The sequence below is a fragment of the Cannabis sativa genome, chromosome 5, assembly GCF_029168945.1.
Source record: "Cannabis sativa cultivar Pink pepper isolate KNU-18-1 chromosome 5, ASM2916894v1, whole genome shotgun sequence".
In the NCBI taxonomy this organism is placed as follows: Eukaryota; Viridiplantae; Streptophyta; class Magnoliopsida; order Rosales; family Cannabaceae; genus Cannabis; species Cannabis sativa.
The window spans coordinates 68,118,864-68,137,912 of NC_083605.1; the positions used below are offsets into that span (position 1 = coordinate 68,118,864).

The 19,049-nt window shown below is 40.7% G+C and overlaps 1 protein-coding gene and 1 non-coding gene across 2 annotated transcripts; one reads left to right on the forward strand and one right to left on the reverse strand.

Annotated features, from left to right (window-relative positions):
• Nucleotides 1-3,130: 3,130 nt before the first annotated feature.
• Nucleotides 3,131-15,795, reverse strand: LOC133038461 (uncharacterized). The gene is made up of 4 exons (XM_061116623.1): nucleotides 15,589-15,795; nucleotides 14,654-14,910; nucleotides 4,382-5,107; nucleotides 3,131-4,085 (listed from the first exon to the last, which is right to left on the reverse strand). Exons 1-4 carry the CDS (start codon nucleotides 15,793-15,795, stop codon nucleotides 3,182-3,184), a joined length of 2,094 nt encoding a protein of 697 aa, XP_060972606.1. The 3' UTR covers nucleotides 3,131-3,181.
• Nucleotides 15,796-17,269: 1,474 nt separating this feature from the next.
• Nucleotides 17,270-17,376, forward strand: LOC115718229 (small nucleolar RNA R71). Its single transcript, XR_004011813.2, has one exon. It is a non-coding gene; the product is annotated as a small nucleolar RNA R71 (small nucleolar RNA).
• Nucleotides 17,377-19,049: the final 1,673 nt, after the last annotated feature.

Sequence of the window (19,049 nt, forward strand, 5' to 3'; positions counted from 1 at the left end):
AGAATTTCAACTTGCCAACTCTAAAAACTAATTTGAATGTGCAATTTACAAGTAAGTAATTCATACAAACATAAAACATCGCAATTGCCATCTATATCACAACTGTTCTAAACTTTCCAACATCCCACTAACACATGATCAATAAGTTTGCATGACATACCTCTCTCCACTAATGTTGACAAATTTCTATTTGGAATCAATAGGTCTTTTTCGGTTAGCATCGCATGGCTTAGGTACATGGGTAGGTGAGAAGTCATTTCGGCTACACTATACCATAAGCGCTATTAACCAAGCAAGCCTAGACATTTATTTTGCTTTCTTTCCATATATCCCAAAAACAGAAATAAGAGATTGCAATTTTTCTTATGTGTGTACCTCATCATTTTCTTAACTTTTTTTTTTCAAGAGGACATTTTTGCATTTTTCTTCTTCTTCTTTTTTTTTTTTTTTTTTTTTCAGAGGCACAACACACAATATTATTCTTTTTTCTCAATCTCTCACCCCTACACTTTATTTTTCCACTTACAACACTTATCCCCCCCCAGACTTGCTTCAAGGCTCATGGCATAATAAGGTATGTTCAGGGTGTAAAGAGTTAAAGATAACGAATTCAGCTCAGTTAAGTGGTGAAAAAAAAAAAATTAAAAACAGGCTAAGGCTCAACTTTGGGTATACTAGGGTGAAAATTTCTAGGTAGGCTTGAAAGTCTCAATCGTTCCAAAGAAAACTTGCCTAAATCACTTTCCAAAAAAAAAAAAAATCAAGGATTTCGCTTCAAGAGAGTATGTCAAACAAATTCTATTTCATGTACAATCAATCATTCCACAAACCAAATAGAACAGAAATAATATGCGAGAATAACAAATGTTTTAAGTCTACATGAATCACTTCCTAGCACACATCCCCCTTAATTCAAATAGTTGCAAGTCAAGCACACAGTTATGTTTTAATCCATTGCACAAGTGAATAACAACAATTCAATCAATCTTTCAATTTAGCTATCACACAGGACTAACAAAAACTAAAACAACTAAACTAAAACAAATAAACGCGAAAAAATTTAAGTCTCCCCCCACCCCCCCCCCCCCCAAAACTAAAATGCACATTGTCCCAATGTATGAAAATAAACCAGGGTGAGAGAAACTTACCTGAGCCCCTTAAAAGGGGTTCGGCGGCGGTGGCTGGTCATAAGGGTTGAAGCGGGGTGGCATGGGAAAATAATTTGGATCATCCACACCGATATTCATCCTCGTGACAAGTGTGTTCAATTGAGCCACCTGCTGCTCATCAAAGAGACTCCGCTGGGCCATGTAATTCTGCATATGCATGTTCTGCTGAATCAGATAATTCAGCTGATTGTGAGTGTACTGCATGGCGGGGTCAAGAGGCCCGACAAGACGTGGTGGTTCAATGTCCTCATGCTCCTCTTGTTCTGGTGCGGGAGGATCTCCCCGAGCTGGTGGTTGACCATGAGGATGAGGAGGTTTGAGTCGCATAACAGTGGATAAATTGATACTACGCCGCGGCGCTACCTTAGTATCATAAGAGTACTGTGGTACTCCATGTTTCTCACACAGATCAGTGATAATGCCAGCAAGCCCAAGTCCACCACCACAAGAACCCTCAACCATTATATCAAATGTCAGTCGAATGATGTCCCCCACATTCAAATTATACCCTTTCATAATTCCATAAACATATTTAAGCCTGTCAATCTGAGCATCAGAAAAGTGTTTGTTCGGGAGCAACCTTGCACTGACAAAGTACAGCCACGCCTTGGCTATTGGGTTGAGTTCACACCGAAACAATTGATACAGTTCTCCATCATAGGTATGAAATCTAAGTCCCGGATACCCTAGAGTTTCGGCTATATCCACATAAAACTTTTTGCTCGGATTTGCTGCTTCAAAGGTTGCTGCTCTATAGTAAAGGTTGGAAGCTCATAAAGAGCATGAATATCGGCGGTGGAAGCAGGCACCTTAACCCCCCTAACTCTTACTTTGCCATCCTCTCTTTCAGGCCAGTTGGCTAAAAATTCTAAAGCTAGAGTTTGGTTACCCCGCTCAGTGACATCTACAAACTTAGTCCACTGCCTATTTAAGATTTGATCTCTAATAGACGCAAAGGCAGGAGGGAGGTTTGCAGTTTGGCTTAGGTTTACAATGTCTATCCCTCTATCTTCAATGAATGCCCTATCTTTCAATTTCAAAAACCGCTCTTGAGCATCCATGTTGGTAAACCTTACTCTATCAAGATTAGAGCGACCCCTAGGTGGGTTGGATGATGACGCTCCCACTTCCTCACTCACTCTTGACCTTTTTGGACCCATAGCACCCAAATTTTTTTCTAACTCTCAAGAATTTTCAAAATTTCGACAGCACTTCCCCTTAAAAATCCACTTCCCGGGAATTAACCCTTTCACAATCACACTCAATTGCACTCACCACAATAATATTCAACAATGTATGAGCAAAAATTCCAAAAAACTTCAACACAAAGTCTAATATTCTCTAACAATCCACAAATAATCCAATCAAACTTGTGTAGAGAGATTAAAATTTGTTACCTCAATGAAAATCAATCTTTAGTCAACCTCCATTGATGAGAACCTTGAAGCTTTAGGGAAGAAGAAGGTGAATAGTGATTTTTCTGAAATTTGGGTGAGGTTTAGGGATTTTGGAATGGATTTTTAGAGGAAGAGAGTGTTATATGAGAGAAATAAGGGATTATGATGATTTAGGATGAGAGTTTATGGATAAATTTGATGAAAATTGGTTTTGAATGGGATTAGATGAAGAAAATATGGTGAGGAGAATGGTTTTTCGGCTGGAGAAGGTAGGGATTTGAATGTGGGGTTTGATTTGAAATGTAGGGATTTGGCTCTTTAAAAAGGGAAACTGGCCAATCTAGCCGCGGCCATATAAAGCCTCGCCGCGGCTAGAAATCGACGAAAATACGTCCTCTCTGTAAGGACCTTATGGCCGCGGCCAAGGTCTATCTCGCCGCGGCCACTGAGCGAGTCCATTTTATTTATTTATTTTTTTTTTGAGTAATTAGAACCGAAAAAGAAAATTTAACAGCAAAAACTAAAAAAAAAGTTCACTAAATCATAAAGAAATTTGGGTTGCCTCCCAATTAGCGCTAACTTTATCGTCGCTTAGCTAGACGTTGATCGAGATCTTCATATTGGCGCCAGAATCATGGCGGACTTGGTTTGATCAAATTGACCTCCCAAGTAGAGCTTTAATCGCTGCCCATTCACTTTGAAAGTATTAGGACCTTCACCTTTTAGTTCCACCGCTCCATAGGGAAACACCTTGATCACTGTAAATGGCCCTGACCATCTCGATTTTAATTTACCAGGAAACAACTTTAGTCTTGAGTTAAAGAGTAGAACTTGTTGACCAGGTTGAAACTCCTTTCTGACTAAATTTCGGTCATGCCACCTTTTAGTTCTTTCCTTGTAAATCTTAGCGTTTTCATAAGCTTCGTTTCGAAATTCTTCCAATTCATCCAACTGTAATAGTCTTTTCTGCCCAGCAACCTTTAAGTCCATGTTCAGAGTTTTCATTGCCCAATACGCTTTGTGTTCTAACTCCACCGGTAAATGACACGCCTTTCCAAACACCAACCGATATGGTGACATCCCGATTGGCGTTTTGAACGCTGTTCTATAAGCCCACAATGCGTCATCCAACTTTCTTGACCAATCTTTCCTCGATCTCTGCACCGTTTTCTCCAGAATCGTCTTTATTTCTCGGTTAGAAATCTCAGCTTGGCCATTACTTTGTGGATGATATGGGAGGGTAGTCCTATGCCGAACACCATATTTTGAAAGAAGAGCTTCGAACTGTTTATTGCAGAAGTGACTCCCTTCATCGCTTATGATCGCTCGGGGAGTACCAAACCGCGTGAATATATTCTTCTGAAGGAACCGAAGAACTGTTTTTCCATCATTAGCTGGTGTTGCTGCAGCTTCTACCCATTTTGATACGTAATCCACAGCTAGCAATATGTATAGATTGCTAAATGACGAAGGAAAAGGACCCATAAAGTCTATCCCCCATACATCAAACAATCTACTTCCAAGATTCCTGTCAAAGGCATTTCGTTTCTTCTTGAGATGTTTCCTGTACGCTGACAACGATCACATGCCTTCACAAAAGTACTAGCATCTTTGAAAAGTGTTGGCCAAAAGAATCCGCTTTGCAACACCTTGGCAGCTGTTCTAGTTCCACTGAAGTGTCCCCCACATGGTAGAGCATGACAGTGATTAAGAATAGAGTACATCTCCTCTTCAGGCACACACCTTCTTATTATCTGATCTGCACAGTGCTTGTAGAGGATTGGCTCTTCCCAGTAGTAATGTTTCACCTCGGAAAAGAATTTCTTTAATTGTTGGCGAGATAGCTCACGAGGAGTGATATTGGCAGCTAAGTAGTTAACATAATCAGCATACCATGGTACCATAAGACTTTCCCTTACACTAAAGAGTTGTTCATCGGGAAATTGTTCATTTATTTGTACCTCTTTCGTATTCTGACTTTCTTCCAGCTCTAGTCTTGACAAGTGATCTGCCACCAAGTTTTCAGTACCCTTCTTGTCTTTTATGTCTAGATCAAATTCTTGCAAAAGAAGAACCCATCTAATCAGTCGTGGTTTGGCATCCTTCTTAGTCATCAAGTATTTGATTGCTGAATGATATGTATACACTATCACTTTATTTCCAATCAAGTAGGGTCGAAATTTGTCACATGCAAACACTATAGCCAGCATCTCTTTTTCTGTAGTAGCGTAGTTCAGTTGAGCATCATTCAAAGTTTTGCTTGCATAGTAAATGGTTCTGAATACCTTGTCAACCCGTTGTCCCAAAACTGCTCCAATGGCATAATCACTTGCATCGCACATGATTTCAAAAGGTAATTCCCAGTTTGGTGTAGTCACGATCGGTCCTGAGATTAACTTATCCTTGAGAATCTGGAATGCTTCAAGACAATCTTTCCCAAATTCAAAAGGTACTCCACTAGCGAGAAGATTGGATAGCGGTTTGGCAACTTTGGAGAAGTCTTTGATAAATCTTCTATAGAACCCGGCATGACCCAAGAAGCTTCGGACTCCCTTAACTGAAACTGGAGGAGGCAAGTTCTCAATTGTAGATACTTTGGCTCTGTCAACCTCAATACCTTCTTTCGAGATTTTGTGTAATACTCGGAATTAAGAAATGGATTAGCAAAACCCTAACTAGATAATTATGTATAATTGAGGAAATTATATTATTATATAATTTAATATATGTGATTTTATATGAATTTTAATATATTAAAGACCCCGTTGGTGAGCCAGGGGCATTTTGGTAATTATGACCCGAGAAGGGTAAATTGTTGAGATTAAATTAATTACGTGCTTAATAGAACTATATTATTATATAGTATACCTGTGTTGTCTTTTCAGGTGTGTTCTGACAGGTTAGCGCGGTATAGTCACAACCGGGAATTTCGGGCCGAACCGGGTTCGGGCCCGAAATGTAAATTGGATTGATAATTTGGCATTTTATTTGATGAATGATAATCTGAAATTTATTTGAAATTAATTGAGTATTGAAATGACTTATTTACCCTTGTGAGGGTGTAGGTGTGAATAATAAGCCATGAGGGCATTTTGGTCATTTCACCCCTAATTATTATGTTTGATTAAAATTGATTTTTGATGAAATGAAAAGCAATTTTCTGGTTTTGCTTTCCTCTTGGCCGACCCCCTCTCTCTCCCAAACCCTCTTGTTATTTCAAGTTGAATTTGAAGAAAATTGGTTGGATTTGAAGCTTAATCTTGGTGGATCTTTGTGCTAGCATTTGAATTGAATTTTGAGGTAAACTTTGAAGCTTAAATCCTTGTTATCCTCGCTGAATTTATTGTGGAAAAGCATGATTTTGTTGAAGATGGTAATATGTTGCATGGTTGTGAGTTCTTGTTTAATTTGAGTATGTTTGTGCTTGAATCATTGTTGTGGTGTTTGATTGAGCTTTAGTTGAAATTCTAGGGTTTTCTTAACCTAAATCTCAAGTTGTTGTGGTTGTTTGCTGCTGGAATTATTTGGTTTGGTTTGAGGTCAAGCTCAAGTTTTGAGCTTGAGTTCTTGTTGGAGAAGTTTGATTGTTGTGTTGTTGAATAATTTGAAATTAGGGGTTTACATGTTGGAATTGTTGTTTTAGCTTTCTGTTGTGATGATTCTTATCTGTAAGAAGTTAATTTTGGGTATGGATTGATTAAGGTTCGAATATATGGTAAAGTGGGCATGTTTAGACCTTAAAATCTGGTTTTCTGGATTTTTCGAACCCAGTGGCCGCGGCCAGATCTATGGTCGCCGCGGCCATAAAACACCGCAGAGCCATCTTTTTCCTGAATTTGTTTTGGCCATAACTTTTGACTCGGGACTCCGTTTGGGACGTTCTTTATACCGTTGGAAAGCTCTTTTCGAGCTCTATGTGATTATCTATATTTGAAATGCCATGAATTTATTTTATGAATGTGAAATCAGGGGTTAACCCTATTTGTGAAAATCCCGGATTTTGTGTGACTAGGATTACGGCACACAGTCGGGAGCACCGGGGATTTGGAATCTCTACTATTGCGGGACAACGGGTAAGACAGTGATTAGCACGTAGAGTATGCGCAGTGGCACTTATGTTGAGAATGATATGCATGAATATTAAGTAACCGGGATTAGGGTTATTACCCTAATAGGAACGGTCTAATAGCCTAGGGTTATTACCCTAGTGATATATGTGTATAAATGCCATGCCATGTTAATTGAAATGAGATTTAAGGATTATGTGCTCAAGGCATAATCAGGTTGGACTCGGTGCTCATAACCGAGATGAACCGCTTCTAAGGCCTTAATGTATTTAGACGTGTGAGAGTAACACGTGGGTCTACGTCACGTAGATTTAATTAGATGTGTGAGCGCAACACATAGGTCTACGCCACGTAGACATAATTGGGCATGATGAAATAATGATCAGGTCTGTGCTATACAGACATATGTGAATGAGCATAATATTTTTGTTATGAGTTATCTTGTCTTCTTTGGGCTTGGCTCACGGGTGCTCTCTTGTGCGGGGAAAGGGTAAGGCATTAGGCGATCGACCATGAGTTTCAGGAGCAGGGCGAAGAATGTACATGTTCATGCCACTTCAGACCAAGCGGGTTATGGGTCTAATAGTGTTGACTTTTGTATTCTGTTTTGCCGCTTAGGTCGGCTAGTAAGAAAGAACTTGTAATAAGTTTGTAAATATTTTTGGGATCCCAACTATTTTGAAAAGTTTTAAATATATTACAAGTTTATTTTCGATCGTTTAATATAAAAGTTTAAATTCTACGCTATTTTAATTAGTAATCCCAGTTAGGGGATTAGGGCTTTATAAGTATTTTGGGTAGCGTGCCTAATTATTTAGGGCGTTACAATTTGGTATCAGAGCGCCAAGGTTTTTAAACTTCCTGTAGATCGGCCGAACATGTACATTCTTCGTCAGAGATAGGCTCGACTCATGGTGCAGTAAGTATTGAGAGTAAATACTTGACTGTATGTGTGATCATCTGTTTACCGCTTTCCATTTTAGGCAGTATTCAAGCATCTAGAGTATGTATGTGTTATGTGATGCCATGCTATAAATGCTATTTGTTTATGTAAATATGTATGAGGTAAATAGATGAGTTAGGGTTTAAGGCAATAAGTGCGTAAGTGTGGTATTGGTGCTTAACTCGCAGGGTTGTTGATTACGGGGTACTAGTAATGGACCCTCCGCAATCATCTAGACCACAAGGCGAGCAAGTAGAGCCGGGGTTACCCAACCGATCCACCAAGATCGCCTCCACCTCCGCAAAATCCGGGGATAATGCGGGGGCCGTTAATGCTAATCCTCCCGCTCGACCGGCGACAGATGTTTCATGAAATGCGAAGTGTCATACTTCGTCAAGAGGAAGAGTTGCAACGTTTAAGGCAACAGCTGCCCCGTGAATCAAGGGTTACCACCGGCTCACTGTGCCGGTGGTGGGTAACCAAGGGTATATTATGCCGCACCGGGACTCTGTGTTCGAGCGGTTTGTGAAGCTGCAACCTCCGGCTTTTCTGGGAGGCATTGATATTATTAAGGCCGATCAATGGATGAGCACTGTTACCCGTATCCTCGATAACATGGGGGTGACGGGAACTGAGAGGGTGAATTGTGCGGCCTTTATGTTTCAAGATCATGCCCGCGTATGGTGGGATATAGTGAATCAGACTCGAGATGTCAGTGTGATGACATGGGAAGAGTTTAAGAAACTTTTTGAAGAAAAGTTTTATAACGTTGCGGTGAGGACTTCACACCAAGAAGATTTTGTGAAGTTGACTCAGGGGAAAATGTCTGTGGCCGAATATACTCTGGAATTCGATTGGTTATCTAAATTTGCTGGTGATCCGGTGCCTACGGATTTTACCGAAGCGAAATATGTTCGAGGACTAAATGCTACAATTAGTCGGGACTTGAAGATTACCACATCACATGACACTCTGTATAAGAGAGTGGTAGACTTGGCCTTAATTGCCGAGGAGGCCAAGCGGCAAGTAATGAAGGAGCGAGGCCGCAAAGGATGCCGCCATGGCATCAAACCCTCCTGCTGGTGGTAATGTCAGTAAGGGGACCGACAGTGGCAACCCTGAGCCCAAGCGGAAGGCTGAGGCTTCCGGAGCTTCAGGGGGAAATAGAAAGTTTCGGGGAAACAGAGGTGGCCGTCAGGGTCGCGGGTCCTCATTCCGATCATATTCAGAATGTTCTAAATGCAAGAAGCATCATCCTGGTGAGTGCCGAGCCAAGGCATGTTTCCAGTGTGGCATGGTGGGCCACTTTATCAGAGACTGTCCCCAAGCCAAGAGAGAAGAGCCTAAGAAGAATGTTGCTCGTAACCCGGGCGACTTTTCACTATAACTCGCGAGATGCTGATGCTAGTCCGTCAGTTGTGACAGGTCAGTTATCTATTAATGGTTGTGATTATACTGTGTTATTTGATTCGGGAGCTACTCATTCATATGTATCGAGTAGAGTGATAGAAAGTTTACATAAACCATGTGATATTTATGTTTCGGGGTTTGGAACCCACTGTTACCCTCGGGAGACACGATAATATCCACAAGGTGGATTCGGTCCTTGTCTTTTTGGATTGACGATTAGTGAGTTGACCGCCAATCTAATTGAGTTGCAATTATACGATTTTGACATAATCCCGGGAATGGATTTTCCGTCTAAATATGGAGCGATGATTGACTGCAAACGGAAGATGGTGGTGTTTGAGCCCGACGGTGCTAACCCAGCGGTGTTCGTGGGTAAAGTTCAAGGGGCACGCATACCGAGAATATCACTGTTGAAAGCTAAAGACCTGATGGGTAGAGGTTGTCTAGGGTTCATAGTTACTACAGTGAACACTAGCCAACTGTGACATCGTGGCACTGAGAATACGAAATTGGTATGTGAGTTCCTTGATGTCTTTCCGGAAGATTTGCGGGATTGCCACTGTCCGGAGATTGAATTTGTTATTGAACCGGCTCCGGAGTGGATCCAGTGTCTAAGTCACCGTACCGAATGGCTCCAGCTGAGTTGAAGGAATTGAAGATACAATTGCAAGAGTTACTAAATGCGGGATTCATCGTACCGAGTTACTCACCTTGGGGTGCTCCGGTTTTGTTTGTAAATAAGAAAGACGGAACCTGCGAATGTGTATTGACTACGGGAGTTGAACAAGCTTACCATTAAGAACAAGTATCCTTTACCTCGAATTGATGATACGTTTGATCAACCGAAGGGGAAGACGGTCTTTTCCAAGATCGATCTTCGCTCGGAGCTATCATCGATTGAGAATTCGAGAGGAAGATATCCCGAAAACTGCGTTCCGTACTCGGTATGGACACTATGAATTTCTTGTGATGTCTTTTGGACTCACTAATGCCCCGGCGGCATTCATTGATTTGATGAACCGAGTGTTCAAGGATTATCTGGATAGGTTCGTGATTGTGTTTATCGATGACATTTTGGTGTACTCTGAGACAGAAGAAGAGCATGAGTTGCATCTCAGAGCGGTTTTGCAAAGATTACGGGATCACAAGCTTTATGCTAAGTTCAAAAAGTGTGAATTCTGGTTATCTCGTGTCTCATTTTTGGGGCACATAGTGGATAAAGATGGGATCATGGTGGATCCGCTAAAATTGAAGCCGTACGGGATTGGCCGATGCGAAGGCGGCTACGAGAGGTCGAAGTTTTCGGGTTTGGCTGGTTATTATCGTCGGTTCGTTGAGGGTTTTTCAAAGATTGCTGTACCCTTAACGGAGCTGACCCGAAAGAACCAGAAGTTTGTTTGGACTGATCGGTGTGAGAAAAGTTTCCTGGAGTTAAAGCAACGCTTGATTACCGCTCCTGTACTAACTCTTCCTTCAGATAAGGAAATGTTTGTGGTATATTGTGATGCCTCGAGACGGGGTCTCGACCGTGTGCTTATGCAGCCGGGAGGGTAATAGCTTACGCTTCTCGGCGAGTTAAAGGAGTACGAGCAGAGGTACCCTACTCACGATTTAGAACTCGCAGCGATGGTATTTGCGCTAAAGATTTGGCGGCATTACCTTTATGGCGAGAAATGTGAGATATATGCGATCATAAAAGTCTGAAATACTTCTTCACCCAGAAGGACTTGAATATGAGACAAAGACGTTGGCTAGAATTGGTGAAGGATTATGATTGTGAGATCCTTTATCATCCTGGTAAAGCCAATGTGGTTGCTGACGCTTTGAGTAGAAAAGGTCAGAGTCAGTTGAGTACTATGAAGCAAATCTCCCGACCGTTAGCAAATGAAATGACTCGAGCTCAGATTGAGTTGGTTGTGGGGCAATTGGCTAATATTACCCTACAATCCACTCTTTTAGAGAGAATTAATGAAGCACAAAAGCAAGATTCAGAGTTGATAAAAACCCGAGCTAGGGTTTTGGCTGGGAAGGCTAGTGATTTCTCAGTAGATGAAACGGGAATGTTGAGATTTGGAAGTCGAGTTTGTGTGCCTATGAATGAAAACATCAAGAAAGAGATCATGGATGAGTCTCACACGACTCCTTATTCAGTTCATCCAGGGTCGACAAAGATGTACCAAGACGTGAAAGCCATGTTTTGGTGGCCAGGCATGAAGAATGACATCGGCGAGTATGTTGCAAAGTGCCTTACATGTCAGCAAGTGAAAGCTGAACACCAGCGACCTGCAGGTTGCCGCAACCACCGAAAATACCGTAATGGAAATGGGAAGATATAGCTATGGACTTCGTGGTAGGTATGCCTAGAACCACAGGACAATTTGACTCTGTGTGGGTCATAGTGGACAGGTTTACAAAGTCTGCTCACTTTTTACCTGTTCGGACGAATTTCTCCATTGATCAGTATGCTGAATTATATGTTAGAGAAATTGTTCGTCTGCACGGTGTCCCAAAGTCCATTGTGTCGGATAGAGATCCAAAGTTTACATCGAGATTCTGGGAGAGTCTGCATCGAGCTATGGGAACTCAGTTAAAGTTCAGCACAGCTTTTCATCCTCAGACGGATGGGCAATCCGAGAGGACCATTCAGATTTTAGAGGACATGCTACGGGCATGTGTGCTTGACTTTGAGGGATCATGGGTAAAGTACCTTCCACGATCGAGTTTTCTTATAATAACGGCTATCGTGCAACAATCGGGATGGCTCCTTATGAACTTTTGTATGGAAGAAAATGTAGATCGCCCATTCAACCGGGATGAAGTGGGTGAAAGAAAGTTCTTGGGTCCCGAAGCCGTTCGTAAAACAAGTGAGGCAGTTGATAAGATTAGAGCGCGAATGCTCGCGGCTCAGAGTAGGCAAAAGAGTTATGCCGATCCAAAGCGTCGAGATATTGATTTTCAAGTCGGGGACATGGTATTTCTCCGAATATCTCCGATGAAAGGCATAAAACGCTTTGGGAAGAAAGGAAAGCTTAGCCCGAGGTTCATTGGACCTTTTGAAATCCTTGAGAGGATAGGGCAAGTAGCGTACAGGTTGGCTATGCCCCCAGTGTGGCAGTACATAATGTGTTTCATGTTTCAATGCTTCGGAAATATGTCTCAGACTCGTCCCATGCTCTGAGTTATGAAGCATTGGAACTTCAGCCGGACTTGTCATACGAGGAACAACCAGTGCAAATACTTGATAGAAGAGAAAAAGTCTTGAGAAGCAAGACACTGGCACTGGTGAAAGTACTATGGAGGAACAGTAAAGTAGAAGAGGCAACTTGGGAACTCGAGACGGATATGCAGCAGAAATATCCGGAGTTGTTCAGGTAAATTTCGGGACGAAATTTCTATAAGGAGGGGATAATTGTAATACTCGGAATTAAGAAATGGATTAGCAAAACCCTAACTAGATAATTATGTATAATTGAGGAAATTATATTATTATATAATTTAATATATGTGATTTTATATGAATTTTAATATATTAAAGACCCCGTTGGTGAGCCAGGGGCATTTTGGTAATTATGACCCGAGAAGGGTAAATTGTTGAGATTAAATTAATTACGTGCTTAATAGAACTATATTATTATATAGTATACCTGTGTTGTCTTTTCGAGTGTGTTACGACGGAGTTAGCGCGGTATAGTCACAATCGGAATTTCGGGCCGAACCGGTTCGGCCCGAAATGTAAATTGGATTGATAATTTGGCATTTTATTTGATGAATGATAATCTGAAATTTATTTGAAATTAATTGAGTATTGAAATGACTTATTTACCCTTGTGAGGGTGTAGGTGTGAATAATAAGCCATGAGGGCATTTTGGTCATTTCACCCCTAATTATTATGTTTGATTAAAATTGATTTTTGATGAAATGAAAAGCAATTTTCTGGTTTTGCTTTCCTCTTGGCCGACCCCCTCTCTCTCCCAAACCCTCTTGTTATTTCAAGTTGAATTTGAAGAAAATTGGTTGGATTTGAAGCTTAATCTTGGTGGATCTTTGTGCTAGCATTTGAATTGAATTTTGAGGTAAACTTTGAAGCTTAAATCCTTGTTATCCTCGCTGAATTTATTGTGGAAAAGCATGATTTTGTTGAAGATGGTAATATGTTGCATGGTTGTGAGTTCTTGTTTAATTTGAGTATGTTTGTGCTTGAATCATTGTTGTGGTGTTTGATTGAGCTTTAGTTGAAATTCTAGGGTTTTCTTAACCTAAATCTCAAGTTGTTGTGGTTGTTTGCTGCTGGAATTATTTGGTTTGGTTTGAGGTCAAGCTCAAGTTTTGAGCTTGAGTTCTTGTTGGAGAAGTTTGATTGTTGTGTTGTTGAATAATTTGAAATTAGGGGTTTACATGTTGGAATTGTTGTTTTAGCTTTCTGTTGTGATGATTCTTATCTGTAAGAAGTTAATTTTGGGTATGGATTGATTAAGGTTCGAATATATGGTAAAGTGGGCATGTTTAGACCTTAAAATCTGGTTTTCTGGGTTTTTCGAACCCAAAGGGCTGCGGCCGGATCTATGGTCGCCGGCCATAAAACACCGCAGAGCCATCTTTTTCCTGAATTTGTTTTGGCCATAACTTTTGACTCGGGACTCCGTTTGGGACGTTCTTTATACCGTTGGAAAGCTCTTTTCGAGCTCTATGTGATTATCTATATTTGAAATGCCATGAATTTATTTTATGAATGTGAAATCAGGGGTTAACCCTATTTGTGAAAATCCCGGATTGTGTGTGACTAGGATTACCGGCACACAGTCGGGAGCACCCGGGGATTTGGAATCTCTACTATTGCGGGACAACAGGTAAGACAGTGATTAGCACGTAGAGTATGCGCAGTGGCGCTTATGTTGAGAATGATATGCATGAATATTAAGTAACCGGGATTAGGGTTATTACCCTAATAGGAACAGTCTAATAGCCTAGGGTTATTACCCTAGTGATATATGTGTATAAATGCCATGCCATGTTAATTGAAATGAGATTTAAGGATTATGTGCTCAAGGCATAATCAGGTTGGACTCGGTGCTCATAACCGAGATGAACCGCTTCTAAGGCCTTAATGTATTTAGACGTGTGAGAGTAACACGTGGGTCTACGTCACGTAGATTTAATTAGATGTGTGAGCGCAACACATAGGTCTACGCCACGTAGACATAATTGGGCATGATGAAATAATGATCAGGTCTGTGCTATACAGACATATGTGAATGAGCATAATATTTTTGTTATGATTTATACTGTCTTGCTGGGCTTGGCTCACGGGTGCTCTACTGTGCAGGAAAGGGTAAGGCATTAGCTGATCAGCCATGAGTTTCAGGAGCAGGGCGAAGAATGTACATGTTCATGCCACTTCAGACCAAGCGGGTTATGGGTCTAATAGTGTTGACTTTTGTATTCTGTTTTGCCGCTTAGGTCGGCTAGTAAGAAAGAACTTGTAATAAGTTTGTAAATATTTTTGGGATCCCAACTATTTTGAAAAGTTTTAAATACATTACAAGTTTATTTTCAGTCTGTTTAATATAAAAGTTTAAATTCTGCGCTATTTTAATTAGTAATCCCAGTTAGGGGATTAGGGCTTTATAAGTATTTTGGGTAGCGTGCCTAATTATTTAGGGCGTTACATTTTGTGTCCCAGCACTATTCCTTCTGTAACCATGAAATGGCACTTTTCCCAGTTCAACACCAAATTAGAGTCTTCACATCTTGTTAAAACCAATTCCAAGTTGCTTAAACATTGGTCAAACGATGAACCAAACACTGAAAAGTCATCCATGAACACCTCGATGCACTTTTCTATTAAATCTGAAAATATGGCCATCATGCACCTCTGAAATGTTGCTGGAGCATTACACAGCCCAAATGGCATTCGTCGAAAAGCAAAAGTACCATATGGACATGTGAATGTTATTTTCTCTTGATCCTCCGGTGCTATAGCTATTTGGTGATACCCTGAGTACCCATCAAGGAAACAATAGTACTCTTGTCCTGCCAACTTGTCTAACATCTGATCAATGAATGGGAGTGGAAAGTGATCTTTTCTTGTAGCCTTGTTGAGTTTCCGGTAGTCAATGCAAATTCTCCATCCCGTGACAGTTCTGGTTGGGATGAGTTCATTCTTTTCATTCTTCACCACCGTCATCCCTCCTTTCTTTGGAACAACTTGGACTGGACTCACCCATTTACTATCTGAAATAGGATACGCTACCCCGGCATCTAACCACTTTAATACTTCTTTTCTGACAACCTCCTTCATTGGTGGATTTAATCTTCGTTGTGCATCAATGGTAGGCTTCACTCCTTCCTCCATTAAGATTCTGTGCATTACAGTTGAAGGGCTGATCCATTTAATATCTGCTAAAGTCCATCCAATGGCTTTTGTATGCTTCCTTAGAACCCGTAATAGCTTGTCTGTCTCTACAGAAGATAGGGAAGATGCCACAATAACAGGAAGTGTTTTATTTTCTCCCAAATATTCATACCTGAGATGCTCTGGTAGGACTTTTAACTCTAGTTGAGGAGGCTTTTCAGTAGATGGGGTAGGCTTTGTTGGTATGACTCCTAACTCTTCATAGTATTTTCTATTCAGCGGGCCATAAGAGTCGAGCCACAAAGCATACTCATAAGCTTCCTTACCGTCTTGTTCCACCACCTCCTCTTGTACCAAAGTCAGATTAAGAGGGTCTTCAGCATGCGTCTTTGTCTCCACCAACTGGTCCACCACATCAATTGCAAAACAGTTGTCATTAGTCGTAGGGTAGGTCATTGCTTTGAGCACATTAAATACAACTTCATCTCCTTGTACCCTCAGCTTTAACTCTCCTTTCTGAACATCAATTAGTGCTTTCCCTGTTGCCAAGAAAGGTCTCCCCAAGATGATAGGAACATTGCTGTCTTCTTCCATATCCAGAACAATGAAGTCAGCTGGAAAGATGAACTTGTCAACTTTTACTAACACATCCTCAATGACTCCTCTAGGATGAGCTAGTGATCGATCCGCCAATTGAAGATTTACCGTGGTTGGCTTTGCTTCACCCAGCTGCAGTCTTTTAAACACTGACAAAGGCATTAAGTTTATGCTGGCTCCCAAATCACATAGTGCATTTATTCCTTCAATTTTTCCAATAGTACAAGGAATAGTGAAGCTCCCTGGATCTCTGAGTTTTGGAGGGAGTTTCTTCTGTAGAATAGCGCTACACTCTTCAGTTAGAGCCACTGTCTCATAATCCTCCATCTTCCTCTTTTTTGACAAAATTTCCTTCATAAACTTCACATAACTTGGCATCTGCTCTAGAGCTTCAGCAAAAGGAATGTTAATGTGAAGTCTTTTGAAGACTTCTAGAAACTTGGTGAACTGCTTGTCTAAGCTTGACTTTCTGAGCCTCTGAGGATAGGGTATCTTCACATGATGATCAATGCTAATAGGTGGAGACTGTTGTGGTAGTGCTGAGCTTTCAGTAGCCTTCTCTTCTGTTGGTGTTGGTGTTTGCATTGGTTGAGCGTTTATTTCTTCATCTACCTCAACTGGTTGCGGTAGCTCAGGCCCATCATACTTCTTACCGCTCCTCAGGGTAATTGCCTTGCAGTTTTCTTTGGGATTGACTTCAGTTGTGCTAGGCAAATTTCCTTGAGGGCGGGTTGCTACCTGAGTTGCTAGCTGGCCCATCTGAGTCTGCAGGTCTTTAATTGAAGATCTAGTTTCAGTCATAAATTGGAGCAGTAAATCTGTCTGCAAACTAGAACTTCCACCAGAGGCTTGTTGCTGATTAAACTGTTGGTTTTGATTTCTTTGCTGATAAAACCCACTATTTCTTCGGTTGTTACCCTGGTTGAACCCATAATTGTTGTTGTTGTTGTTTTGTGAAAAATTCCCAATGGCTTTAGCTTCATCCATTGGCAAATCATCCACATCTGCTTGACACTCCGAAAAGTGATGACTTCCTCCACATAACTCACAAACAATTTGGGCTTGTTTAGCTTGCCCTGCAATTATTTTTGTCAATGCCTCAACCTGAGCTGTTAACTTTGTGATGGCATCAACTTCTAACACACCAGCTACTTTCTTAGATTGACTCCTTTCAGTTGGCCACTGCTGATTGTTTAGAGCCATCTCCTCCAATAGATCATACGCCTCATTAGCACTCTTTCTCATAAAAGCTCCGCCCGCTGCTGCATCTATTAGAGTTCTAGTATTACCAACCAGCCCGTTGTAGAAGTTGTGAACCATCATCCACTTCTCTATACCATGATGAGGACACCTCCTGATCAGATCTTTAAACCTCTCCCAAGCCTCATGGAGAGATTCATTATCTTGTTGGCAGAAATTATTGATTTCTCCTCTCAGCTTTGCAGACTTGGGTGGAGGAAAGAACTTTGACAAGAATTTTGTTGCCAGATCATTCCAGGTGGCAATAGAATTAGGTGGCAAGGAATTCAACCAACTCTTGGCTCGTTCTCTGAGCGAGAATGGAAACAATCTCAGTCGAATAGCATCATCGCTAACTCCATTAACCTTAAAAGTTTCACAAAGTTCCATGAAGTTAGAGAGATGCAGATTAGGATCTTCAGAAGGGAGGCCACCAACCGGGCGAAGACTGCACCATTTGAAGGATGGCAGGTTTAATCTCGAAGTTGTTTGCATCCACTGCCGGTGGCCTGATACATGACTGCACTCCCGTCAGAGTAGGGAGAATGTAATCTCTCAAGCTACGACCATTAGCTTGATCTTCTACGGCACCTCCATTATTACCGTTATTACCCCCATTGTTTCCAGCATTATTGTTCACATTGGCAGCCATGATTTTTGATGTTTCAGCAGTTGCTGAAACTCTTTCTTGCCTCTTGCTCTTTCGATTCCTCCTGCAAGTTTTCTCGATTTCAGGATCAACTGGTAATATGACTGTTTGTCCTTGACGGCGCATGCACTTAAGATTCCTGAAATAGATCAAGAAAATATTGCAAGAAAAAGGTTAGAAAAATCAGCAAGAGAAAATATACCAAAGTAGAAGTTAGTATAATTTTATGTAATATTAATCTTTAACAATTCCCCGGCAACGGCGCCAAAAACTTGTTGCTATATTTTATGAATGCTACGCAAGTATACGCAATCAAGTAGTAAATCTCACACAAGTGAGGTCGATCCCACAGGGAATTGGATTAAATACCACTAAATTATACTTATGATTCTATTCGGTAAATCGAAAGCAATTATGATTTAAAAAAAAGTAAAATATGAAAGAAATTCAGAAAACTTATTAACACAATTGAGAGTTGAGCAAGATGAGATAATAGGGAGGAGAATCCTGTTGTTGTTTACCCAGATCGTTAATGCTTAATTACTATCCTATTCTTGAAGTGAAAGACAGATTATGAAATAACCTAGCTCCTTTCAGATCTTCTAGATTCTAAATCACATGTTATCTAATTAATTCCTTAATTAAACTAACATGAAATCAGCATTAAGTAATAATCTACTCGTCACATAAGTCATGTAAATACTCTCGTTTCACATAGAACATCGATTATCCCAATTTTAGCATTCTCAATTCTCACTTTTCAGATTTTGAATTGAGATCATAGAGCATGCACAAGGTGATCAATCTTAAACATGAAATTAAGAACAAATTAAGATAATTTCACACACAAGAATTGAGGAATGGTAATTAAACATTAACTAGGCAAAACATTAAACAACAATCATCATCCTCCCTAAATGGGAAATTTAGTTCAGAAACAAATCCATAACCATTCCTATAGCAAAATTCAACATAAAGAAATTAAAGGGGAATAAAGAAAAGAACTGTTGGTGGATGAATTTCGGATCGTCACTTGAATCTCTGTGCTCTTCCTGCCGCTCTCTGCTGTATTTTAGGGTTTCTGATCGCTCTCCCTAACTTCCAATCGCAGTTTTCTATTTATAACTAAAATTTAGGGTTCGATGGACGAAAATGCCCCTGCTCCGTACGGGATCTTGCCGCGGCCATATACACTCTCGCCGCGGCCAGATAAGTGATAAAAATC

Bases quoted from the DNA above. Each gene is read 5' to 3' on its own strand.
- LOC133038461 (XM_061116623.1), bottom strand. From the start codon at position 15,795: ATGACCTACCCTACGACTAATGACAACTGTTTTGCAATTGATGTGGTG. The intron at 14,911-15,588 runs GTCATACCAACA...TATGGTACTTTT, and splicing joins AATACTATGAAGAGTTAGGA to GCTTTTCGACGAATGCCATT. The intron at 5,108-14,653 runs GTAACGCCCTAA...GGGAGTCCGAAG, and splicing joins ATAGTGCTGGGACACAAAAT to CTTCTTGGGTCATGCCGGGT.